Source organism: Osmerus mordax, chromosome 17 (genome assembly GCF_038355195.1).
Source record: "Osmerus mordax isolate fOsmMor3 chromosome 17, fOsmMor3.pri, whole genome shotgun sequence".
NCBI classification, from domain to species: Eukaryota; Metazoa; Chordata; class Actinopteri; order Osmeriformes; family Osmeridae; genus Osmerus; species Osmerus mordax.
Window position 1 is genome coordinate 7,461,414 of NC_090066.1, and position 24,708 is coordinate 7,486,121.

Below are 24,708 nucleotides of genomic sequence, written 5' to 3' on the forward strand. Positions count from 1 at the left end.
ATTGTGGTTGAGAAAAAAAATTGATTGAGTGTTTTGTAGTGTTTACCTATGTGTCAGTTTAATAACAGGGTGGGCCCTAGGCAGAGCGTGTCTCTGCTTTCTTCCTGAGTTGGGATGCAAAGCATCAAGTTGTGTAAGCACCATGCGTAGAATTTGTGAGAGTACCTCTGAATAGGGTTTATTTATGTGAACATTTCATTTGACGTTTGATCAATTTAACTTCCATCCAAAGACCGCTCTAACAGTGTACTCTACTTGATCAGCTGTCTACTATCTACAGTACATGACCTCAGTTTTAATCCGTACACATCACATCAGCAAACACTTGAAGTATTGTGAATTTATAGGGAGAATTACTTCCAATTGATAATGACATGACGTTAAGATCTGAAATGGCCTACTTGGCCTAAGCTTGTGAGCTAAACAGGGTCTGACCCACAAATATATTTCATTGGACAATCATGGCTTGGATAGATGTTTGTGTGTGTTCATGATTCTCTTTCAAATGTTTGAATATCACAGAAAGTGACACTTAAGCCCCATATAAAGCAATCGTAATCGATAAGAATCAGAATTTTGCATGTACTATAAAGTTCTTTATTGAAGTTTAGCAACAGTTGTTTTGCTATCAGACTTACGGTAGCTATATTTTGGAATTACAGCAGTCAATTGTTGTAATATTAAACAGGTAGACTTTGAAAAAAATGATGCTGGAAACTTCAGGGCTTAGTTCTGTAAAAAGACGAAAGAAAGCATGCACACATTTTCAAAACAAGATTTTTATATTTTATACATTGCCTAGTTTAAAGGAAGACCTTTCCAAATGACAACTCAACATTATGCTAAACCTCTTTACATCATCAGCAAATACAGTTAACATCATGAAAGGGAGGGTGTTGTCGGCGGCAACACGTAGCATACCTCGCCATGACTCATTAAATTAAACAAATAGATTTGCTCCAATATGCCCATAATGCTCACCTCTTGGTGCAATGCTGCCTTTTACTGGGCTAAAGGAGTATTACACTGACAAGAGTTAATGCAAACAGCAGCAATCCTAAAGTCAGCTCTGCTTGTGGGGCCATGGACTTACCATGGGCTGTGGGGAGAACAGAACACAGGAGAGATTTGACAAAACATAGGGCTGAAGATGATGAGTTCAAATACTGTATGCACTCAGCAGATGCAACATACTGGGGCTATACAAGTCAAGTTTTGGATTGGATTCAAGTTTTGATCTGCAATCAAGTGCTCTATTGCTGAGCTATACCCATTCAATTCATTTGACCAAATCTAACTTTACTTGCATTACCATTTTTAGATGGAATGTCACAAAGGGCTTCAGTAGCCCACAAATCAGAACAGATCAAACAGAAAGATCAGCTTTACTCACATCCTTCCAACGATACAGTCTTGGTTGCTAACTTTCCCTTCCCGGAGACAATGTTTTGTGCCTCGCACAGGATCTTGTCTGACTTGGTCCTATCTGATATAGTGATGGCCATATATGACAACTTTTGTCCCTCCATGGTATGTCCGTCTACCAGCCACAGGTAGGCACAGCTTGGGCTGCACTCAGCATAGCACCAGAAGGTGGCCTCTTTCCCGAGCCTTACATAATCCGGTCCCTCGATGGTGACATCTGAGGGACCATCTGAGACGAACAAGCAAACGAAACATGTTTTGTAAAAACATTACCTAATAACCATTACAGCTCCCTCACTTAACTTCATCCTCTTAGTTTAGCATAAACTGACCCGTTTCATATATCGGAGCACTTTCATCTCTAGGCAACTTTGACAACACAAACACATGGGATGAAACAATAAAATTATAATCATTATAACTGACTGAATGTTGTGAATCTGAAGGAGGGAAGGGGGGAGGGGGAGGGGGGGGGATTGGGGGGAAGGGGCAGGAGAGGGGGGTTGGGCTGAGTAAATTCCAGTGTTTACATGTCAAAGACATGCTGCTTCTCCCATCATGCATTGCAATAAAGATTTACTTACTTTTGTACATACATTTTAAAGCTTAACAAAACTCACAACTGCTAAATAACTGAATGCACACATTGTAACTAATATCTTCTAACCTGGCTCTGACTTAGTTGTAATGGATGAATTTGGATGTAAACCGTGTCTGGGTCTGAGGTTTGGTGTGGTGGGGTCACGTGGCTGGCAACCAGTCCTGTTATCTTTGCGCAGTGGCAGTATCGTAGCCTATGAGGTTTATCCGAGGCGTGATTATTGCTAGTTGAAAACTTTACCCAATACCCCGCCGTGACGACTTGAAATATAGTCGGCATTGGCAATTTTTGTAGGTCTCTATGGAGACCAATCTCTCTGTTAAATCAATGATTGGAAATTGTCCGTCGTAACTACTTATGTAATGTAATTTCTCTTATCTGCTGTTGAGAATAATTACATGTTTTGAAGTATAGTCAGGTTATGTTGGTCCTAGTTATATTGCATACAATTAGAGTTACATATGAACCTGGAAAACAATGTAGTGACCCTCCCCCCATCCCCCACTTAGTCTTGATGCACACATGGCTGAGAAGACAAGGTAGAACAAAAATAAACTCAGAAGAAATTAACTTCAATTCCATGTGACCTACATGTAACGTTTATGCTCATGCTTGCATAGTGGAGGGGGGAGGGTCACTACATTGTTTTCCAGGTTCATATGTAACTCTAATTGTATGCAATATAACTAGGACTAAACTAACCTGACTATACTTCTCACATGAAATTATTCTCAACAGCAGATAGCAGAAATTACATCACAAATTAGTTACTACTGACAATTTCCAATCATTGATTACAACATAGAGATCGGTCTCCATAGAGACCTGCAAAAATTGCCAATGCCGACTATATTTCAAGTCGTCACGGCGGGGTATTGGGTAAAGTTTTCAACTAGCAATAATCACGCCTCGGATAAACCTCATAGGCTACGATACTGCCACTGCGCAAAGATAACAGGATGAACTGCCAGCCACGTGACCACACCACACCAAACCTCAGACCCAGACACGGTTTACATCCATATTCATCCATTACAGCTTTAAGACATAGCCAGGTTAGAAGATATTAGTTACAATGTGTGCATTCAGTTATTTAGAAGTTGTGAGTTTTGTTAAGCTTTAAAATGTATGTACAAAAGTAATTAAATCTGTCTTGCAATGCATGATGGGAGAAGCAGCATGTCTTTGACATGTAAATACTGGCATTTACCAACATGGCCGACTACCTTAGTCTTGATGCACACATGGCTGAAAGACAAGGTAGAACAAAAATAAACTCAGAAGAGATGAACTTCAATTGCGTGTGACCTACATGCAACGTTTTTGCTCATGCTTGCCATGGCGTATAGGCCAGACACACTGTTGATGGCCTTGCAGGTCAGGATCCTCTTCTCTGCCAGCTTTTGGGCGGTAATGGAAATCTCATTCCCATGTCCCCCAAGCCACCGGGACCCAAATCTCCAGGTGAAGTTGCACGAGGGACGGCAACTAGCGTGACACAAGAAGCGTTGTTTGCCTCCTGGAACCACCAGCTCTGGGCCGGTAATGGAGACGTTGGCGGGTCCAGCTGGAACACAACATGCAGAAGAAATGGGTGAATCAGGGTTCAGCCATGCTTTCCAGTGCACAGATTTGACACTTGTTACAGAAGCACAGCTACAGTTTGTTAGTCCAAAGCAAAGTCTGGTTTGTTAGTCCAAAGCAAAGCTACTGCCACACCTTAAACAAACACGCCGAAGCGGATCTGAGAGAGGTTAGACACCTCCAGAGAGACATGGCCTCTCATCTTACATGGTGCAAACACACTGTGTGATAAAACCGATACAAATAAATTGAATTCTTCATCTTAATTTAGAGGCACACATTTCCAACTGACACTTCAGTGTTCTGCCAAGCTTATCCACTTCACTTATCATCAGCATCTATGTTTAACAATACGAGACAAAGGAAATTGCTGTTGGCCACACGAAGCACACCTCGCTATGACTCAGGGAAACACCAAGCAATCAGCTGTGAAGTGAGTGTTGTTGACTTTGGATGACCTTTATAGTTGTTACCACAGGGGATGGGTATGGCTCAGTGGTAGATCATTTGACTGCAGATCACTTTGGAGGAAAGTGTCTTATTAAATCATAATAATGATCTGGGCCATTCCAAATTCCAGGTATTTTATCAAGTAAAAGTCTATGGAAAGGCCCAGTCCAAATAAACTGCCGTTTATTTTGTTTACTCTGGTAAAACTGAAATATCAAGTATGTTAGAATAATAGGATTGCAGTAATAAGATATGTTGGAATAATAATCCAAATATCCTGGTGGCACCACATTCACTGTATTCTGCTGAACAGTTCTAAAACTGTAAATGTATCGTATATGGCCATATACAGAGTATATACAGTTAGAATGGGGAGAAGAGATGCTGAGATAGCCTGAGAACCACTGTTCTAGAAAGCACTCTCCCTGTTTTAGACATCCTCGGTTGTTATCAAGGAGCGCAGCACCCACCTAAGACCTGAACCCTCTTTGTGGTCACTGAGGCCTCCATCGACACATTGTTCCTCGCTGTGCACTCGACGGTCATGGACTCCACCCACTGGCGCACAGTGAAGGAGAGCTCGTTTCCTGGGCTGCTCTCTCCGTCCACACCCAGGGTGAAGGTACAGGGGGCGGAGCACTCGGCTAAGCACACGTAGCTGCACGGCACGCCCACAGTCACAAAGTCTGGTCCAAAGACGGTCGGCTTCGAGGGAGCGTCTGAAAATTACAGTGCACAGTACAGACCATGCAATTGATGTTAAAACAACAGGGATGGAGAGCGTCTAAAAACCGAAAGTGAACAATACAATACAGTATAATACAGGTGTCAAATGATTGATATAGGATTATAAGGTTGCAATTAGAGGTGGGTTTAGCTGTCTGTTCAAGAAAGAGTACCAGCTGTAGATATGAGTATCACCACATATGCCCAAAGACTCAGTTCAGCTGTATAACTAGTCTTTGTGATCATGAGCAGATGGGTAGTGTGGTCCATTCTCTCTTAGTGTGCGTGTAGATTACTTACGGGAACCAACACCTTCAGCCCAATCAGAAACCTCCCCACCCCTGGTCGCAACTGCTCCTGCCAACCCATGACAAGAACAGCTTCACATCAACACAATCCTGACTGTGCTTTATACACAAGATAAGCTGTCCAATACACAAAAACCATTGTACATCAAATAACCCGCCACACACTCACTGTACACAAGATGAATGCACACACACACACACAAACACAATGAACACAGACACACATGCTGTCCCCAAACCGCCACACACAAACATACACTGTACACGCACACACTGTTCACGTCGACCTGTACCACCTGTCAGAAAGGCAAGCAGCAGCGACAGACCAAGCCGTGTGTGTGGGTTCTCCATTGTCTCGGCGGAGCTAGAACGATGTGGCCACCAGGTAGTGAAGGACAGGTGTGCTGGGGTGTAGACACAGGTACAGGTCGACGACTCAATAGTCCTTATCAGGGAACTGATCCTGAGCAAACCTGCCCTGCCTTCATCCTGGTCATCTCACCAGTCTGACCACCACATCCACACCACCTAAACGTGTTCTACCTTGGCATGTGAGGGGAAAAGAGCCAAAATCAGTCGTTTGTTTTTGCTTTTGTGTGGTATATTTAAATGTTGACCGCCCTTTTAGTATTATCTCAATGGGCCCTTCCTGCAAGTCAAGCTTACATGAATACATAAAATAAATACATTAGGAACATTTCTTTATTTCTAACATTTCTCATAAGACGGTATTCTGTTCTGTGGTGTTGCTTATCACTTGGTTTCAGGTTCTGGTTTAATTGTATTCTCTTATCAAAATCAAATACAACATGTTGGAGTCATACGTTTTATCGGAGTAGTTGGGATAGCTTAGTTGGTCAATTGACAGGTGGACGTGCAAAATGTGATCTCCAGGTTGGATGAAAATGTGACGGTGATACATAGAGTAGAGTTTTAAAAGGGTACAAAATAGGGTGTTTTTTTCACGCTTAATTGTTTTACAAACACTATCTGTAGTTGTATCATAGTGGAGCTCAGAGTTAATGCTGCTGATGCCTACAACATAAGAATTCATAACATATTTGAAAATGTCTGTTTATTCAGCTTAAACTAAAAACCATCTAAATTCTGTACAATCATATTACATCTGTACAACAACAAAATTATCATTGACAGGTCAGCATAGTGTGTGTGTGTTAGAGTGATGTCTCTTTGGCGTCTTTGGTTTCTGTCACTGATGGCCGGAAGGTCAGAATCTCTGTAAATGTGTGACCTGTACAAGGAAATGAAACAATGTTCTGTAATCAATCAACTCTCTAATCAACACTAAAATACTTTGGAGATCACATGACAGGTTTGAAAATCACATGACTGGCTTCCTACAGTATATCTACATGAACTCTGCTTCTCTCTGACCTCCATCAGACCTCCCTCCATCCCTCCTGCTATATCCCTCCATCGTTTTGCTTCTCTTTCCATTTCCCTCCCTTTTACTCTTTAGCTCCCTCTCTCCATCCCTCCATGTCGCTCTCTCCATCCCTCCCTCCATGTCCCTCTCTCTCTCTCGCTCTCCCTCCATGTCTCTCTCTCTCTCCCCCCCATGTCTCTCTCTCTCTCCCTCCATGTCCCTCTCTCTCCATGTCCCTCTCTCTCTCTCCCTCCATGTCCCTCTCTCTCTCTCCCTCCATGTCCCTCTCCCTCCATGTCTCTCTCTCTCTCTCTCCATCCATGTCTCTCTCTCTCTCCCTCCATGTCCCTCTCTCTCTCCCTCCCTCCCTTACGTTTCCACTGCTCCAGGGGCAGGTCAGTGTTGTCCATGGAGTGGTCGTAGGGTTGGGCCTCTGTCTCCTCTTCTGGCTCTCTGAACTCGCTGAAGAAGGGCATGGCCAAGGCCTCTGACGCACTCACCCTCATCTCTGGGTCCAGCAGCAGCATGCACTCCAGAACACCTACCGCTACACACACACACACACACACACACACACACACACACGTTACACATATACACACACATCAGGACAAACGCACACATGCGTAACAGATACACACCATGACGCACATGTAGCACAAACGCAGCCATCGAACACACACCTTGTTACACACAAACAATTGAAGGACTTAACCAATCTAAAACTATTTGATACATTTTTTACTTTTTGTACATGCTATGGATTCGTGTTTTAATAGTGTTTGTGATTACCTTCCGAGCTTGTTTTGGAGAAAAGCATGTGCAAATCTTTCTTCTGTACTTTGGGTAAACTTCGGATGTAGTTTTTGGCCTGTAGAACAAAGCAGTAGAAATACACATCAACATGTGTATCATTGCAAGTGAGAATGTGTGTCTAGGTGTGAAGGAAATGCATGGATGTGTGTATATGTCAGTGTGTGTGTACGCGTTAGTGTGCGTGTATGTGTGTGAGTGAGTACTCACATCTTGGCTCTGCAGCTTCACCACAAAATCAGCAGCGGGTGTACCTGTCACCTTCATGATCTCCTTCAACTGGTCCAGGTCTGACATCACCAGGGGTCAAGGATCACAGAAGCTTAAGCACACACATCATTACAGACGCCACAGGAAATATGACCCTGGAGGCTGAACTGGGACCGGTACAATCGTGAAGCTTTTAATCTAAATCAAACTGAATATATACGGTCAAACTGTAGATGATGTGAGTTTCCTGACTAGCCACGTGGACAGGATGTGATGTCAGTGATGAAGGATACGGTCATTTCCTTTAAACAGCGGTTTCCCCAAAAGCATCTCTGCCATGATGCAGCCCACTGACCAGATATCCACTAAAAGATACAAAATATAGAGAAAGAGTGAGGGAGACAGGGAGAGAGAAAGAAAGCGAGGGAGGTGAAATATCATCACTTGACAAGTAGTGCCATCTTGTGGACAAATGTAGTCAGAAATCACTGTGAAGGTCCCTTTGTGTGTGTATGTGTGAGCATGTATTGGTTTAACTATTCACGTAGGGACAAGACTCCCCACAATAAAAGCAGACAAAGAAATATATGTATTAGTGAGGACCTTTTCCTAGTCCTCAGAACTTTAAGGGCCATTTCTTAGAGGTTTGAGGGTTAGAATTAGATCAAGGGTTAAGTGTTAGGGATAACACGACTACTGAATGGGACTGAATTGTCGGTACTCTAACAATTGTGTGTTGAAGAATGAATGTTGAGTGTGTGGGACTAACCGGTCTGTGTGTAGTGCATCCAGTTAAGGATCACCTCGGGGGCTCTGTACCATCGGGTCACCACATACCCGGTCATCTCTGTGTCTGCCTGCCTGGCCAGCCCGAAGTCCAGGATCTGGGGGGGGCGGGGCGGTTGGTATAACCAGGAAGTTGAAAAAAACCTAACTACTACTTTCAGACCACAGAGGAAGCAGAAACCGGTACTTTCACAGTTTGTGAAAGTGAAGTTCTCATTTGTGTCTGAGTGCTAGTAAGGGTTAGCTGAATAGTTTCAGGCAGTTTTAATAGATTAATAAATCTACTTATTTGGCCTCACTGAGCACAGGAAAAAGTAGGTCACAAGCAGACATTTAGTAACATAATATGGTTGTGTACCTGAACTATACAAAGTGAATCCAAACTAATGTATGATTACACAGATATGAGATCTGTGTTACTATTCATTCTTTATTTTAAATAAAAGTATTGTTGCGTACCTTCAGCTCACAGTCTTGGTTGACTGACAGATTCCCTGGTTTGAGATCCTGGAAAGTTCAAAAGAATCGGTTGATTCAGACTGAGAAACCACTGACAGCACTGTCACACACAGTCAACCACACAGTCTTTCTTTTGCATACACACACACACACAGCTGCCGTTTCTCTCTCTCCCTCTGTCTTACACACACACACGGTCTCTCTCCCCAGTCTCTCTTTCACACGCACACCGCCACTTTCTCTCTCACACACAGGCTCTCTTCCACACACACACACACACACACACACCACCTCTCTCTCTCTATCTCTCATACGCACACACAGTCTCATAAAACCCATACAACCACACACAAGCCACTGCTGTGGGAAACCAGATGAATAGGAGTCGGGGTGCCAAAGAGCAAGCACCCCACCCCCCCGATAGGTCGAAGGTCACACACCCTGTGGATGATCCCTGCTGAGTGGATGTACTGCAGAGAGGAAGAGGACACAAAGAGTTAGTCAAGGATATTACATTCTAAAGTATATTCTTTATATCTGAATGATGCTCTATGATTTTGTGTGTGTGTATATATACACATACAGTATATCCAATATTTGTGCAAGAGTGTACACTGTATGTCTGTGTGTGTGCGCATGTGTCTGTGTGCATGTTCATGCGTGTGTGTACATATGCGCGTCCGCATGCATGCATGTGGGTGACATCTAACCTTTAGTCCTTTCAGCATTTGATAGACCAGGAACTGAACTCTGTCCTCAGTCAGTCTCTCCAGCTTCATCAGTTTCCCCAGGTCTGTTCCCATGAAGGGCATGACCAGGTAGCTGACAGAGAGGGAGATGGGGGGATCGAGAGAGAGGGAGGGATGGGAGAGAGAGGGAAGAGAGAGAGGGGAAAGGAGAGACAGACCTTTATATTTAATTATATGAATATTTTCACATTCGGTATTTTGTGAATGTACTCCAGTATAAACATGAGAGGCTTTCAAGAACGTGAAAACGTACAAGTCGTGGAATCTGTCCAATGAGATCTCAGAGGTGAACACATCGAGAAGGCCAATCACCTGAGAAGTCGCAGAGAAAGCAGGGGTTAGATTTAACCACACACACACACACACTCACTACTCACACAGACACACACACACACACACACAGACCAACATAATAGAAATATGTCTCTGCCATGCTCAAGATCACTAACTGCTTAGAGAGGTTTAACATGGAATGGAGGTAAGTTTTAAGGTTGTCAAGGGATGTTGTGTTGGAATGGAGGCCATAGTGAGAGAGGTTCTAGCGTGTTCTATTGGAGGACAGCGAGAGAAGTTCTAGTGTTCTATTGGACGACAGTGAGAGGTTCTCACGTTCTCATGCTTCATGTGTTTGAGGAGGCGTAGCTCCCTGTAGGCTCTCTTGGCAAAGAGCTTGGACTGAAAGGGCCTGTGCAGCTTCTTTATGGCCACTCTCAAGCCTGACCTGCGATCCAGGGCTGAGCTGTCAGGAGGGAGACAGAATACACACAGATACCATAAACCAGTTAGTCATCAGAGGAAACGATCAGAATTTAAATGTGATTTTTTTCTCGTGTTAATCTTCTGAGGAAATGGTCAGGACATTTTGAACTGTAATACTTGGTTATGTTTGAGACTTTTTTTGAAACATTAAGTGCCTTTGAAGGGATTCTTTTGTGAAATGTGTCCTTAAAATCAGCATTGACTAGGCCCTAACCAAGTTTGTGTTTTATTGGTAGACTAAACATAAATTGCCCAGTTGGATACAAATGTAAGCTATTAAGCTGTCACACAAAAGAAAATGTAATGGCTTCCTTTCTATTCTGCCAGCCCCTGATCTGGCGGTGTTGAAGTTTAATGGAAGTTCCTCAGCTGGCTCGAGCCCAACAATGCACCAGTGGGGTTTCTTTGTTATGCCCACAGCCAACTTCACAAAGACAGATATGTCCTTCTCGATATGGCGTATAGGTTCATCAGCACGTAAAAACTATGTGAATGATTTCAGTGTTCATGATATCTCAGAAGGGTTGATGGCTCAATTTAGACGTAGTGACGCACATTCCACGTCCTTTCAAGTAAGTCCATGCACCCATTGTTGCCAGTCGATAAACTTGCACCGAAGAACTTGACGCGGACGAGCATTAGTTATTGTCGAAGCAAACTGAATTATCTTGAGATCTTCTACCAGTGCATGTATTTTCCCCTGATAAAGCAAGAACATCAAACAATTGTTCAAATACATCATGTCTTAGTTTTACTGAACTTACCATACAGTTCCGTATGCTCCCGTTCCCACCTGCTTTAGTTCTCGATACCGCTCTGGAACCTCCCATGCCGTTTTGTTTACCTCCTGACGGTAAAATCCAGTCCGCGAGCGGATTGACATATCGATTAATCCGGGTCTGTACCTCGCCGCTCACTCGTAATATAATTCTAAACACACTGTTGTTTTCATGAGACTTCTATCTCTTAACACCAAACGACCCTCGACAACACACTGGTCCGACAAAATGCGCAGTGCGCCCCGTTGGCCAAAAGCGGTCTTCAGTGACGCGAAAGATAATTTCCTGGTGTTGACCACCTTTTGCCAGCGACTACTGGCTACAGACAGGCACACCCGAAACCGCCTGGTTGCTACGGCCAATCGATGGGCGTGTAGGTTCATATTATGTGAAGTAATTGATGGAAAGGCTGTTGTTCCTGTTGTCATGGGATAGTGTGACGCGAGTGGCCGGGAAAGATAGTAATGAAATTCTATTTTAGTCCCTGCCTAAATCCACTGGAAACTTCCGTTTTGCTGACAGTTTATTATGTCTTGTCCCCCCACAGACAACAATTAGACTGATTCTTGTCCTCAAACATGCTCTGCCACAAACAAACTGACAGACACGTCCATTACAAGGAACTTTGTTTTTATTGAGGGGAGCAGAATAAGAGTCAATTTGAAGAGTTCCAAACTATGAGGGAGTCTTTTGCTGGCTGGAAGAACCTGCTGAAGACATGCAAAGCAGACACATACACGGTATACACCTATGCCATAGGCCATGTCCCATCGGCTTACACTAAAAGTCCAGTGATATGATTTTTGTAACAAAGACATTTGTTAGGTATGTTTACCCTCCTGTGTGAGTTGGTTTGGCATTCAAGGAAACAAACATTTGGTTATAGTGATGTAAATCCAATAGGCAGCCATTTTACTGTTGAGGTCATGCCGCCATGTGATCAACACAAACATTCTAGAAAGTACACGTTTGTTAACATTCATCTTGTTTTCACATCCATCAGATATACGACATCAACATTTGGTTCACCGCACATATCGTACAACATCAACCGTCCCGCGCAGACGTGATCTTAGTTGACAGATGTATTACTGTAAGTGAGGCGTGTGATTGTGGCTGTGCTAATAGGCCTACATACAGACATAACAGGCGATCCCAGAGCATGTTACTAGATCAAAAATATGGAATGGATGTGATATGCTTTGGGAGCTTCTTTTATTGTTCAAAAACGAGTAGATGGCGATAAGCCTCTACTGCAACTCCTCACATTCAGCTCTTCACTTCGGGTGTGTGTGTGATAGTGGCCGTTAGTTCCCGCCGATCATGTTTGTCTTCATGGTGTTGTTGTCGCTGTCCCATCTGTTAAAGCCCTCTCAGGGGGAATCCTTGTCAGAGATGATTCATCTGAAACTGCATGGTAACTCCATCCAGAGTTGAACCTCCTCAGCTGAAAGTCATGGACCTGTATAACCTGTGCCCCTGGAGCTCCGAAGCTACTGGTGTCCATGAGCTTGTACCAAGTCCAGTGGGTCGCTGAGTGACTGGCAGCTACAATCTTAACCCTTGTGTTATCTTCGGCTCATTCTGACCCATTAGTCATTGTGACCGACCGTCGTATTGCGACAAATTTATCACATACAAAAACAAAGTGAAGCCTTTTCTTTTAACTGTTGGGCTGTCTCAGACCCCCCACATTGCAAAGGTTAAAAGAAAATTATTTTTATTTGTTTTTGTATTGGGTAAAATTGGGTAAACACAACGATGGTTTGTTATGAACCTTTGGGTCACGTGACCCGAAGGCAGCACAAGGGTTAAAGACCTTAGACACTGTTGCCACGAGTCACGACCAGCGCTACGATTGTAGCCAACAATCAGACTCTCCTCAGGTGAGACCTAATTCTCAAAGCTTTTTTAGGAAACAGAGATCATCTGGAGCTCTCAAATGACTGCAAGGGGATGATCCCGCAACTCTGGGTTGTGGTGTGGTTAGTGTGCGTGGAAGAACGTTCTATGCTACAGTTAAAACATCAGAGACCTAATTGGGTCAGAATCCATAGCAACAGTCCAACTCTGAACCCTCGGTAAGAATGCTGTTCTACCTTGATGCAACAACGTTTACTGATGACAGAAAGAAAGTTATAAATCACTGATATTGTTTCATGCAAGTCCACTGAGTGGAACAGTTACAGTGGTAATATGGTAATGTATGTCCATCTCCATTACAAAGGATTGGAGTGGCTTGATACTTGATTCTGGTTGGACATCTATTGGACAAAACTAGAATAGGTAAATTTGGATGCTAGTGCTACTTGCTAACTCTCTCTTTCTCACTCTCTCACACTCTTTCTGACTTACAACACCAATCTGAAAATACAAACTTCTTTCCCTGTAATCGTAATGTGCGTATAACTCTCATCCCTTCATGTTCAAATGCAAACCTCCCTTTCACACTTCACTCCTGACAGACAGTCAAACCGATCAATAATCACATTCATCAGGGAGGGGGAAGGGCATGCCCTGGGATACAGCGTTGTCTCTGATTGGCTCGCAGTCTCTCTCGGCTCCTCCCAGACCTGGCTGACTGACGGACAGGCAGAGACAAAGGGGGGCGGATCTTCTTCAGGAGGCGGGAGAGAGGCGGAGCAGGAAGTGGCAGAGCAGGAAGGGGCGGGGCATTTTACGGCTCCACCTGAAGGTTGTCTGTGTTGCTGACGGGCGGCTTGATCCCGTTCACCTCCTCAAACACCAGCTCTAAGGGGAAAAGAGAGGAGGAAGAAAAAGGAGAATGAGATGGTGGGTGGACACAGAAGGGGAGCGAGGGAGGCAGGGAAGGAGATACCAACTCTTGCCATGCTTGAACCTTCTAACGTAATAGATCCTTCTCGGTCTCCACCACCTTTCCTCCAAACATCTTTCCCCCTTCTCCTCACCTTTCCTCCCTCCATCTCTCCATCTTTCCCTCACCTCCTCCAGACCTCCCTCCACTCATCTCTCCCTTCCTCTCTGGTCCCTCCTGAGTCTCACCCTCCCTCCCTTACGCCGTCTCTCCCTCCCTCGTTCCATCTCTCCCTCTCTCCCTTTCTCCATCTTTCTCTTTCTCCATCTCGCACTCTCTCCATCTTGCTCTCTCCATCCCTCTGTCCCTCTGTCCCTACCTCCCTCTCTCACCCTTCCACTCCTCCAGAGTGCGGTCCTTGCTCTCCAGTGTCTGGTCGTAGGGTGGGGCCTCAGGCTCGTCGTCAGGGTCGTGGTACTGGGAGAAGTAGGGGTGGGACAGGGCAGCGCTGGCCGAGATACGGCCGTCACAGTCCAACACCAGCATACGCTTCAGGAGGTCCACAGCTGACGGAGGGAGAGGGAGAGAGGGGCAGAGGGAGAGAGAGGGTGAGAGAGGGGCACAGAAAGGGAGGGATTAGAGCCAGAGAGGCAGAGAAAAGTCAGAGAGAGACAGACAGAATGAGGAGGGAGGGAGGGAGGGAGGGAGGGTGGGAGGGAGGGAGGGAGGGAGGGAGGGAGGGAGGGAGGGAGGGAGGGAGGGAGGGAGGGAGGGAGGGAGGGAGGGAGGGAGGGAGGGAGGGAGGGAGGGAGGGAGGGAGGGAGGGAGGGAGGGGGGGGGGTTGTTGTCACAAAGCCATGTTGATGAAGCTCTTGAGACTCACCCAGCGGGTTGGCTCCTCTGAAGATCTTCTCCAAGTCCTGCTGAGGCATGAAGGGGAGTGACTGGATGTACTTCTGAGCCTGCCATTGAGAATCGATACATGATAGCAGTTAGCGGAAATTGATTGGTTGATAGAGAAGTCAATCATCCAACAGGTCCATCAAATTAGCAAGTTAATATCGTTGAATCATCTGCTGCGACAAAGCATTAGCTAGGAGCTCATTTCTGGTTTCTCGTTGGCCCCTTTACTTTTTAATCCATCCATCCGCCCATCCGCCCATCCCTCCATCCCTCCATCCGCCCATCCCTACATTCCTACATCCCTACATCCGCCCATCCCTCCATCACTCCATCTCATATCTGCCCATCTTTCCACCCCTCCCTCTGTCCATTCTCCATCTGCCTCTTCCCCCATCTGTCCATCCGCCCATCCCTGTATTTCTGTCTCACATGTTCAGAGGAGATCTTCTGCAGGAGATCAGGTGTCGGCGTGCCCACCACCTCCATGATTCTCTTCAGCTGGTCAATATCTTAGGAGGGGAGAGGTTAAGGACCAGGACACATAACAAGCAGTCGTTCAGCATTCAGAGCAGGGCTGAGGTCATCAGAGTTGAACATCGTAAAACAGAACCAAAAAGAAGTCAAACAGCAGCTCAGAGGAGACGAGAAAAAGGAAGGAAGAAGGGCTGGGAGGAAATGTTGAGTGAGGGAAAGGGGCTGTTAAAGTGGCAGAGTTAGAACACTTGAACACCTCCGGTAAAACAGCCTCATCTAGGCAGGCGGGAGACCCACTACATCTTAGGGGCACGAAATCAAACATACCTCTGTTCTACTCCTAGAACTAAGAATGTGACAGCCGATACAATTCCACCTATTGTGAACATTCCGTTCATTCAGTTCTCCCTGGAAGCTCCCCCTTAGGGGACAAAAGAGGGGAGGGAGTTCTCGATCTCGGGCTGGGATTGAGATGCAAATCCCAGGCCTGCTCTGATGTGGTGGCACTGACCAGAGGCTCGAAGAAAAAAGAGAGTGTGTGAAGTATATGGTGTCCTCTCAAGTCATTCAGTGTTGTTCAACGAAGGATACAGTCATTGCCTGGAAACAAGACCTTCCCTTTCAGAAGTTCTCCCATGATGCAGCCTACTGACCAGATGTCCACTGAAACAGACACAAGCAACAGATCGATGATGACAGGCAACTCAGACATTAGCACAAGCAACCGATACATTCTCACAAACAGATACATTGTCAACATTATGCAGTGAGGTGGTCAAGGGACCACTGCCTAACAGGAGGTCATGAAACCCTTTACACCCAGCTCTCAATGGATACTTGTTGGCCGTGGAGGAAAAGTGGGAGGGACTTGCATCCTGCCATGCCATGGTCTCACCTGTTTGATTGTAATGCATCCAGTTGAGCATGATCTCAGGGGCTCTGTACCAGCGAGTGGCCACGTATCCAGTCATCTCATCGTCTGTCTGTCTGGCCAATCCAAAGTCAAGGATCTGGACAACAGGCATGCAGACAAAGGTTGTCAGGGCAGTTGACTATTTTGGAGTTGGGGGGAGGGCGTGTTGTGATTGTGTTAGAAGGGGGGTAGGGTGAATTGGTGTTCTGGACTGGACTGGTTTAGACTTACCCTGAGCTCACAGTCCTCATTTACGGCAACATTACTGGGCTTCAGGTCCTGGGAGAAACAGAGACATATGACGAGACAATAAGAAAGAAAGACCCAACAGACAGGAAGTCAGACAGACTGGCAGAAGAGCAGTCGAGCAGGCAAGCAAGCAAGAAGTCATACAAACAGACTAGTAGACAAGCAGGCAGTCACACAGACAGGCAGGCAGATTAGTCAAGAAGTCAGCAGAAAGACAGACAGGCAGGCAGATTAGTCAAGAAGTCAGCAGAAAGACAGACAGGCAGGCAGATTAGTCAAGAAGTCAGCAGAAAGACAGACAAGCAGGCAGTCAGACAGACAGAAACACACACACAGAGAGGAAGGGAAACCGGAAGGGACAAAACCAAACCGGCATGACCAAAACACACTCTGTTAACAGTTACTCTCCAACACACACATGCATTACACACACACGATCCTTCACATCCAACACTCAACTCTCAGGTGAGACAAGAAGCCCTAGGGCCCCCTCTATGAACACAGGCGGAAAGGAAGAGAGGTGGAGGAGAGGAGAAGGAGGAGTAGAGGAGGAGGAGAGAGCAACCACTCACTCTGTGGATCAGTCCCGCTGAATGGATGTACTGTGAAGGGATGGGGGGGTGTAGGAGTGGTGGAACGAGAGACAGGAGATTGGGGTAGGGGGTGAGACAGGAGAGAGATGGGGCAGGTGGTGTGGGAGGAGAGAGGAGAGAAAGAAGGCAGGGGTCAGGAGAGCACCCCAGCAGTGGCCTCTGTGGCCCCAGCTTATAAGGAAGTCTTTTGGTTGTTTCCCTGGTAACCGGACTGGCCAATGAATCCTCTGTCTAGTAGGAGGATTCCTTGTTGTCTTAGCAACATTGCATTGTCACCCATATGTCTCTCATCAGAGGAGTAGCATTGACTCCCAGTTTGCTTTCTGGAAATTAGTTTCCCATACAGAAACTCTGAACAAGGATGACACCGTTTTCAGGATACTGTGTTTATGATGCCATTATGTGTTACCAGGGTACACATTGAGTAGTGATATTTCTAGTCGAGGCGCTTTCTGTCCTCATAAATTGTACTCGGCAAACACTTGCTGAACAGTGCTTGACATTAGAGTGTGAGGCTTCCCATTCCTCATTTATGTACAGTGTTCAAACCCCAGACCTGATGTGTGACTGTGTCTCTATGTATATAAGTGTGTAAATGTGTGTGTGTTTAGTTTCCTGTCAGGGGTGGTTTACCTTGAGCCCTCGTAGCAGCTGATAGATAAGGAACTGAACATGCTCGTCGGAGAGGCGCTGGAATTTAACTATATTGTTGAGGTCCGCCCCCATTAGATTGGTCACCAGGTAGCTGAGAGAGAGGGGTGGGGGACAGGAGAGGGAGGGGCGAGTTAGAGTGGAGCGTGGTGACTTTGTCATGGCAACAAAGCCTGCCTCCCACACACAATATTCTGAAAATGGAACATATTGAGATCCAGTACGTGACAATACCCCCCCCCCCCCCCCGCACACACACACACACACAAACACACATACACACACAGACACACCAAATTAGAGACTTCAAGCTGCTCTGAGTGATATTTTATACTTGACCTCTTGGCCCTAAACTTGGTCCTCTCTCAATGCACTCACACACTCCCTCCCTTCTCACTCACACACTCCCTCCCTTCTCACACTCACACTCCCTCCCTTCTCACACTCACACTCCCTCCCTTCTCACACTCACAGTCCCTCCGTTCTCACACTCACACACACACTCCCTCCCTTCTCACACTCACACTCCCTCCCTTCTCACACTCACACACTCCCTCCCTTCTCACACTCACTCACACACACACTCCCTTCTCACACACACACTCCCTCCCTTCTCACACTCACACACACACTCCCTCCCTTGTCAAACTCACTCACACACTCCTTCCCTTCTCACGCTCACACACTCGCATACTCACACACTTGTACACTCACACTTCATTAAAGTCCTCTAGGGAGGCAGCAGGGGAGAAGACATCCAGGAGCCCTATTACCTAAGGAGAGAGAGGGGGGGAGGGAGGGAGGGAGGGAGGGAGGGAGGGAGGGAGGGAGGGAGGGAGGGAGGGAGGGAGGGAGGGAGGGAGGGAGGGAGGGAGGGAGGGAGGGAGGGAGGGAGGGAGGGAGGGAGGGAGGGAGGGAGAGGAAGACAGGAGGCAGAGGAAGGAAGGAGAGGAGTAAACAGAGGAGAGGGGAGAGGAAGAGAGGAATCAGAGAAGAAGCAGAGAAGGAAAAGAGAAAGGGACAGGAAGTGAAGAAGGTTGGTGTTACACACACTGACGTCTTGACTGCAACATGATGTCCTCATAGTAGAGAAAATGTCGCCACAAGCGACATAAACAAGCAAGCCTGTCTCTTTACTAGGTCACTTCCCGTCCTCAAAAGGTTCCTGTGTTTACCACTGCCACCAATATGTATGTGAGAGAGGGTTTGTGTGTGAGAGTGTTAGTGTATGCGTATGGGTGTAGATGTGTGGGTGAGCGCATGCGTGTGTGTGTGTGTGTGTGTGTGTGAGTAGTTGCCGCTGCTCCCTCACGTTCTCGTGCTTCATGTGCTTGAGCAGACGGAGCTCCCGGTAGGAACGACGACTGTGGATGAGAGACTGGAACGGCCTGGACAGCTTCTTCACTGCCACCTTCTGTCTCAGCCTCACGTCATAGGCTGAACTGAGAGGAGGGAGGGAAGGGGGGACGTGGAGGAGAGGAGGGAGCGAGGTAGAGGATGGGAGCGGAGAGGTGGGGAGGGAGGGAGGAGAGGGAGAGAAGACAGGAGGCGAATGGAGGGGAGGGAGAGGAGAGGAAGAGAGCGGAAGGAGAGAGGAGGGAGGGAGGGAGCAGATGGAGAAAGGAGACAGGAATGGAAGGAGAGAAAGGGGAAATCATGATTAAATACATTGTCCCACTTTCTTTTGCCTTTTAATGATGATTTCCACGTAGATTACTCAGATGAGTTTAGACATTGGTGTGAGTTTAGCGTCTGTCTGCATATTCTATTGATGCTGTTTCTGTTTTGCTTGCCATAGGACTCTCACATCCTTACAGTCTTTAAGATAGCCTCAAAGAGGAAGGTCAGACCAGATGCACAGGAAGTAGAAAATGTTTCGAAACCCCAAAAAGAAGTGACTGAGAGCCAAGGAAGCAAACGGGGAGTGATATGGACATGAAAAAGATAAGTACTAATAATGTATTTTCGCACTTTTAGACACTTTCATCCAATGCTTTCAACAGTACAGGGGGGATTTAAAACCTGCAATCTGATTCTGATTCTGCAGTGTGTTCTGCTACTGAGACCCACCCAGGGACATGAGAGAGGAGAGCCCACACAGGCTCTGCAGAAGTGAGAGCAACATCAGATTACACGTCGACCTCCACTCTGGCCTGTCTCATTACCCTGTATGGAGCATGCAGACATTACTCCGTTCATTAATGAGGTGTTATCTACAGTCAGCAGTGGAGACAGAGCAAGGACACACACACACACACATACACACCCACACACACACACACTTAGAGAGAACCCCTAACAGATTGGCTTCAGCCAAGGCCAAGTGCAGCCATTCCGCTCTCAGTCACTGAAGCACCTGCTGGTCTCCACAGATGCTCTTTGCCACATGTCAGCCAAGAGGTTAGCATAGCTGCTAACCGCTAGCCTCCCATCTCCTTCACTGGGTTAGCATCATCGCTAACAGCTTGCCTCTCCTTCACCACTGATGTGGTAGTGACAGAAGAGGGAAAATGTACTCAAGATGTGTTGTTCTTCGTCAGGTGTGGTGAAGAAGTGGGTATGCTGTGTGCCTGTGAAAACCACAAGTGGGTCCACTCATATTCCATTAAAGCAGCCTCTGTTTACCCTGGACTACATTACTGTCCCTGACAGAAACCAGACGGCCCTGTCTCATTCTCACATGCGTGCCTCTGCCACCTTCCATACATGGCAGTTGTAGGGCTGCACCACTCAGCACACCCCATCGGGGACAGGGCCAGCTCAGTGGTTAGAGCATTCGATTGCAGAGGTTCAAATCCCCCTGTGTATGTGGCTTTGGATGAAAGCGTCAGTGAATGCTCAGTGAATACATTATTATTGTAACACAGCACCCGCCCAAGATATGCATCGATCTCCTCCTGTGTCAGATGTGGGGGGGGTTTTCTTCTTATGTTCTCCTCCAGCTGTTAATGCTCCTCCTGTTCCAACCCCCAGAGGAGGAGAGGAGAGGGGGAGGGTATGAGAAGAGAGGAGGATGAGAGGGGGAGGAGGAGAGGGGGAGGGGTGGCATCAATGCCAGTGCAGTAGCTCTGATGTTAGAGATTCAGCTCCGAAGCATCAAACGACCATATGGGAGTTTTACTGTTTGTCTGTTTGCCTGCCTGCCTGTCTACCTTTCTGTCCACCTATCTAGCTAGAATTTTAAACCACGGATGTTTGTTATCATTCCTCTGCATGTTCACCCTAGCGGGCATGTAAATAGCCCCCTAACTGTTCTCATCCATGCGTGGCTGTCACTGTGCCCCCATGCTTTGTAATTACAACCTGCAGCTCCTGTGGATGACAGGGAAGGGTGGAGATGATGGCGCCACAAGCAAACCCCCTCCCACCGTGGAGAAGACACCAGGCAGCGGGCCTGAGGCATGTCTTTGTGGCTGTCTACCTGATTCCACCCCCCTTGCCCCCCCCCCCCCATTATATGTGTGGCACCCCTGGAGACCAGAGGAAACAGAATAGTTGAAACACAGCAGAAACATCCACCTCCTGTTCACACCTCACTCAGTTCTCTTCACACATAGAGAATGGGAGCTGTACGCCGGAACTCTGGAAGCTTCCTTTCAGACATTAAAGGTTTGCAGTTACTGGTCAAGATATCCAGCAGCAACTTCATTCGGGGATGGAGGGATGGAGGAGAGAGAAGCAGAGTGGAGCAGAGTGATTGAGTTAGGGGTTGCAGGCTGGAAGCTGAGACGGATGTCGGAAATGCTATCAGACCTGAGAAAGTCAGATTATTGTTTCAAGGATGACAACACTTGTGTGGTCGTATCCGTGCACGTGGGTGAGTTTGTGTGTGCCTGTGTGAGCAGGTGTGTGTGTGTATCGATCACAGACTATGGCTGGAAGATTGAATGCATATTATGTATCAGTGCAATATGCTTTCCCAAGTCAGTAAATAGCTATTTTTACAACCTTTACCCCCCTCCCTCTCTGATCCCTTTGATATTTGATGGGCTTGTCTTATCCTTGACCCCAGGCAAACAGTCCCAGGAGAGATGCAGGAGCTCTGAGAGACCAGCAATAACTGCAGTCCTGTCCTCTTGCAGTAGAGGTACCACCCCTAGACCCCCCATTGCTATCCCTACCCCCCAAAGCAGACCACAGACTTTTACACCTGTCTCCCCCACAGCCAACCCCCCCCCCCCCCCCCCCCCCCCAGGCCCCACCCCTCACCCCCTAGTCCCTAGACCTCAGACACCACCCCCAGCCCTCTGCAAATCAATCAGGGCTGCCATGGTCATAGACAATGGATGAAGCTCGGTTTGGACAAAGAGAGGCAAGGCATGGCAGGGATTGTGTGTGTGTGTGTGTGTACGTGCATCAGTGTGTTCGTGTGTGTGAAGGGACTGAGAAGTAGAGAACAGAGGGATTATGTGCGTGTGCTTGCGTGTGTGTGTGTGTGTGTGTGTGCGTGGCGTCAGTACTCACTCCAGATCTAGGTGCTGTGAATCAGTTTGGCCATGACTCAACAGCCCAACAGCAACACTGAACACAAACAGGCATCAGAATGAAGGAGATTCTATAGCTGGTTAAAACTCTAATCTGAAAAAAGACAGTATCACTCTTAGTCTAGAGATCGTGTACTTAGTCCAGACCCAGGTCAGCCAAGCCCTGGAGAGCCATTTTCGAGCTATTTATGTTAATCCAGTGAATCACAATCTGGTTGGAGGGAAACCCTGCAGGAGGATATCTCTCCAGGAGCAGGGTTGGAGTGGAAACCAACAATCACATGATCTCATTAAACCTGTCCCTGGTTGGTGGAGGGAACATATTAGCTCCCTTAATGAAGCCATTAAGATGTTGGACAGTGCACGAGCCCACACCTCTGATTGGTGCCCTGTACCCAGAGGTGTGGTCTACTACAAAACTGTCGGCACACTGTTAATCCACCAAGCCCCACCCATGGACCACTGCTCGTGTTAAAGAGAGCATGCAGGAAACACTTTTGGGTGTAGGGTTGTAGATGGCTGTGTATGTAATGTAAGAATGTACTGTATCGATATAGCGGACAAGCTATTCCCACTCTGTGTATGGAGTCTAGACTCCACCCACCTGCATGTCTACTGGCTTTGATATGCATCCCTGCTGTCTGTGTACCAAGCATCCGTCCTCGCACCACATGACACGTGAGCAGGAAGTGCATGCTAACGTCTCAGGAGACAAACGTTTCTCCATGGGACAAACCGGGAAATAAGAACACGGGCTGGCAGTCTCAGAGGCCTTCATCTGTGCTGTCCAGATCCGCTGCTGACGTCTTTGATCCAAAGGGACACACGAAAGTGCATATCGTAAATGCACTTGATCATCAAGGACGAGAAGAGTGCGGATCTATCCGTATTTCTCTTCAGGTGTGATGTTCTCCAACCAACATCACCTATTCTCTGCCCCTCCTACACAGCCTGTCAGCAGACAAACAGACCCCCCTCCTCGACTCTGTGGGCTTACCCTAGCAAGCATGGCTTAATATTGACTGTGTATATGCCTCTCAGGCTAAAGTGCTGTCACCATGACACCTCACCATGGCAACAGTGTCTTTCTCCAGGCGACAGACTAGTGTATGATTAAAACAATGACATATTGTAAACCACGTAGATTCATATGCTCGGTTTGGACAATGCAGGGCAGGGCATGACAGGGATTGTGTGTGTGTGTGTGTTTGTGTGTGTGTGTGTGTGTGTGTTTGTGTGTGTGTGTGCCTGCGTGCACGCATGCATGCGTCTGGGGTGCACATGCATGCATGGTGTGTGTGCATGCGTGCATGTGTGTGCATGCGTGCATGTGTGTGTGTGTGTGCGTGTGGTGGTTGGGAGTAAAACCAGACAGACCAGACCAGAGAAGAAGAGAGAGAGGCAGTAAGAGTTAATGGATTGATTGATGGGGAAGAAATCAAACAGTGTTCTATTCCAGAGCAATCGATAACAGACTATCCAGGACAACAACACCTAGTCCCAAGAAGATACATTCCAGGAATCCTGACTGATATGTAGACATGTGATTATGTATAACCAGTGCATCACTGAGCCTGAATGAGGAACGCTATTCCAGGAGATTCAGACTGATAGACTTGCTGTCTGCTCTAGACTAGCCCCCCTGTGGATACACTGCTACATGCCCATCCCTTCCAGATGTGTCATGCCTTGCATTCTCTTCCTCTCTTTCTCTCTTCCTCCTTCTCTCCTTCTCTCTTCCTCTTCTCCTTCGCTATTTCCCTCTCTCCCTCTCCTCCCTCTCTCTCGCCCTCTCTCAACGCCAATTCTTAGTCATCCCCGCTGCCTGTTGGCCCCGTTATCCGCTTTCGAGCCTGTCAGACTGGGAAGTATGTGGGCGCTTATAAACAGCTACTCCCGTGGGTTTCCGATGGAGCGAGGATAGGTATATGAGGCTACATGATTTTAGCGTGTAGTTTCTCTCACACAACCGCAGGACGCGCGCGGAGAAGAGTGGGGTTTTGGTTTGAAGACGGAGACACTGACAGCGTCGGTTTACAGTCATCACAACACTGCAGCTGTCTGCTGCTTCCTGTTCAATGACGCCCAAAGTGTTTGAATGGACAGAATCAATATTAGAAAGTGTGTTACTCCCCATAACATTGACCAGTGCACCAAGCAAAGACAAACCTGATGCACTTTGATCACAGCATGAGTCTAATGATCAAAGCCAATAACAAAAACAACAGCAACGAAAGGTTAGGATACTATATTTAAACTACATGCTCGTAATCTGGTTAACATCATGAATAAGACATAAATACGGATACCATGTTTTCAATTTCAACTCACAATGAGACTTTAACAAACATAGCATCACTGTGCATTGCACGGAGAATGGACTTCAATCCAGCCTCGCCCTCCCTCCTCCAATAACACTCACCATACCGAACCGTAGGCCCCCGAGCCCACGGGAGTCAGGTTCTGGTACCGTTCGGGAACCTCCCAAACAGTCTTGTTCAGCTCCTGCCGATAGTACCCCGGTCTGGCTGACATGTTCCCCCGAAAGAGATGCGCTAAGGACCGGACAGAGCTCCACTGCAGCCGCGGTACCCTATCTGTCTACGACTGAGGCACTCTGCACAGACGC

General features: G+C 46.9%; 3 protein-coding genes and 2 non-coding genes across 7 annotated transcripts; 1 reads left to right on the plus strand and 4 right to left on the minus strand.

Moving 5' to 3' along the window:
* Window positions 1-969: 969 nt before the first annotated feature.
* On the minus strand, window positions 970-4,986 carry LOC136960485 (pregnancy-specific beta-1-glycoprotein 5-like). The gene is made up of 5 exons (XM_067254995.1): window positions 4,982-4,986; window positions 4,531-4,718; window positions 3,339-3,593; window positions 1,394-1,654; window positions 970-1,099 (listed from the first exon to the last, which is right to left on the minus strand). Exons 1-5 carry the CDS (start codon window positions 4,984-4,986, stop codon window positions 1,011-1,013), a joined length of 798 nt encoding a protein of 265 aa, XP_067111096.1. The 3' UTR covers window positions 970-1,010.
* Window positions 2,193-2,333, plus strand: LOC136960551 (U4 spliceosomal RNA). The gene has a single exon (XR_010878847.1). It is a non-coding gene; the product is annotated as a U4 spliceosomal RNA (small nuclear RNA).
* Window positions 2,839-2,979, minus strand: LOC136960552 (U4 spliceosomal RNA). The gene has a single exon (XR_010878848.1). It is a non-coding gene; the product is annotated as a U4 spliceosomal RNA (small nuclear RNA).
* Window positions 4,987-6,152: 1,166 nt separating the features above from the next.
* On the minus strand, window positions 6,153-11,372 carry LOC136959935 (mitogen-activated protein kinase 12-like). Of its 3 annotated transcripts, none has more exons than XM_067254178.1 (12): window positions 11,022-11,372; window positions 10,108-10,237; window positions 9,752-9,810; window positions 9,460-9,571; window positions 9,190-9,219; window positions 8,750-8,797; window positions 8,274-8,388; window positions 7,798-7,869; window positions 7,505-7,584; window positions 7,274-7,352; window positions 6,855-7,028; window positions 6,153-6,346 (listed from the first exon to the last, which is right to left on the minus strand). In XM_067254178.1, exons 1-12 carry the CDS (start codon window positions 11,138-11,140, stop codon window positions 6,270-6,272), a joined length of 1,095 nt encoding a protein of 364 aa, XP_067110279.1. In that variant the 5' UTR covers window positions 11,141-11,372; the 3' UTR covers window positions 6,153-6,269. The 3 variants fall into 3 exon arrangements, with proteins under 3 accessions (XP_067110279.1, XP_067110281.1, XP_067110280.1); XM_067254180.1 differs by having other exon boundaries at window positions 10,108-10,232; window positions 11,022-11,144; XM_067254179.1 differs by lacking the exon at window positions 10,108-10,237.
* A 277-nt stretch (window positions 11,373-11,649) lies between these two features.
* mapk11 (mitogen-activated protein kinase 11) lies at window positions 11,650-24,651 on the minus strand. The gene is made up of 12 exons (XM_067254181.1): window positions 24,502-24,651; window positions 18,908-19,037; window positions 18,310-18,368; window positions 17,578-17,689; window positions 16,924-16,953; window positions 16,334-16,381; window positions 16,085-16,199; window positions 15,781-15,852; window positions 15,145-15,224; window positions 14,696-14,774; window positions 14,205-14,378; window positions 11,650-13,787 (listed from the first exon to the last, which is right to left on the minus strand). Exons 1-12 carry the CDS (start codon window positions 24,612-24,614, stop codon window positions 13,714-13,716), a joined length of 1,086 nt encoding a protein of 361 aa, XP_067110282.1. The 5' UTR covers window positions 24,615-24,651; the 3' UTR covers window positions 11,650-13,713.
* Between the last annotated feature and the right edge of the window lie 57 nt (window positions 24,652-24,708).

Bases quoted from the DNA above. Each gene is read 5' to 3' on its own strand.
- mapk11 (XM_067254181.1), bottom strand. From the start codon at position 24,614: ATGTCAGCCAGACCGGGGTACTATCGGCAGGAGCTGAACAAGACTGTT. The intron at 16,382-16,923 runs GTGAGTGGTTGC...TGTTTCTCCCAG, and splicing joins CAGCGGGACTGATCCACAGA to GACCTGAAGCCCAGTAATGT. The intron at 14,775-15,144 runs GTGAGACAGAAA...TCTCAATGGCAG, and splicing joins AGAAGATCTCCTCTGAACAT to GCTCAGAAGTACATCCAGTC.
- LOC136960485 (XM_067254995.1), bottom strand. The intron at 1,655-3,338 runs GTAGGTCACACG...TGTTCGTCTCAG, and splicing joins CATGAGCAAAAACGTTGCAT to ATGGTCCCTCAGATGTCACC. The intron at 1,100-1,393 runs GTGAGTAAAGCT...TTCTCCCCACAG, and splicing joins GACTGTATCGTTGGAAGGAT to CCCATGGTAAGTCCATGGCC.
- LOC136959935 (XM_067254178.1), bottom strand. From the start codon at position 11,140: ATGTCAATCCGCTCGCGGACTGGATTTTACCGTCAGGAGGTAAACAAA. The intron at 8,389-8,749 runs GTACGCAACAAT...CGCCCCCCCCAG, and splicing joins ACCAAGACTGTGAGCTGAAG to ATCCTGGACTTCGGGCTGGC. The intron at 7,029-7,273 runs GTAATCACAAAC...GTGTGTGTGTAG, and splicing joins CTCCAAAACAAGCTCGGAAG to CGGTAGGTGTTCTGGAGTGC.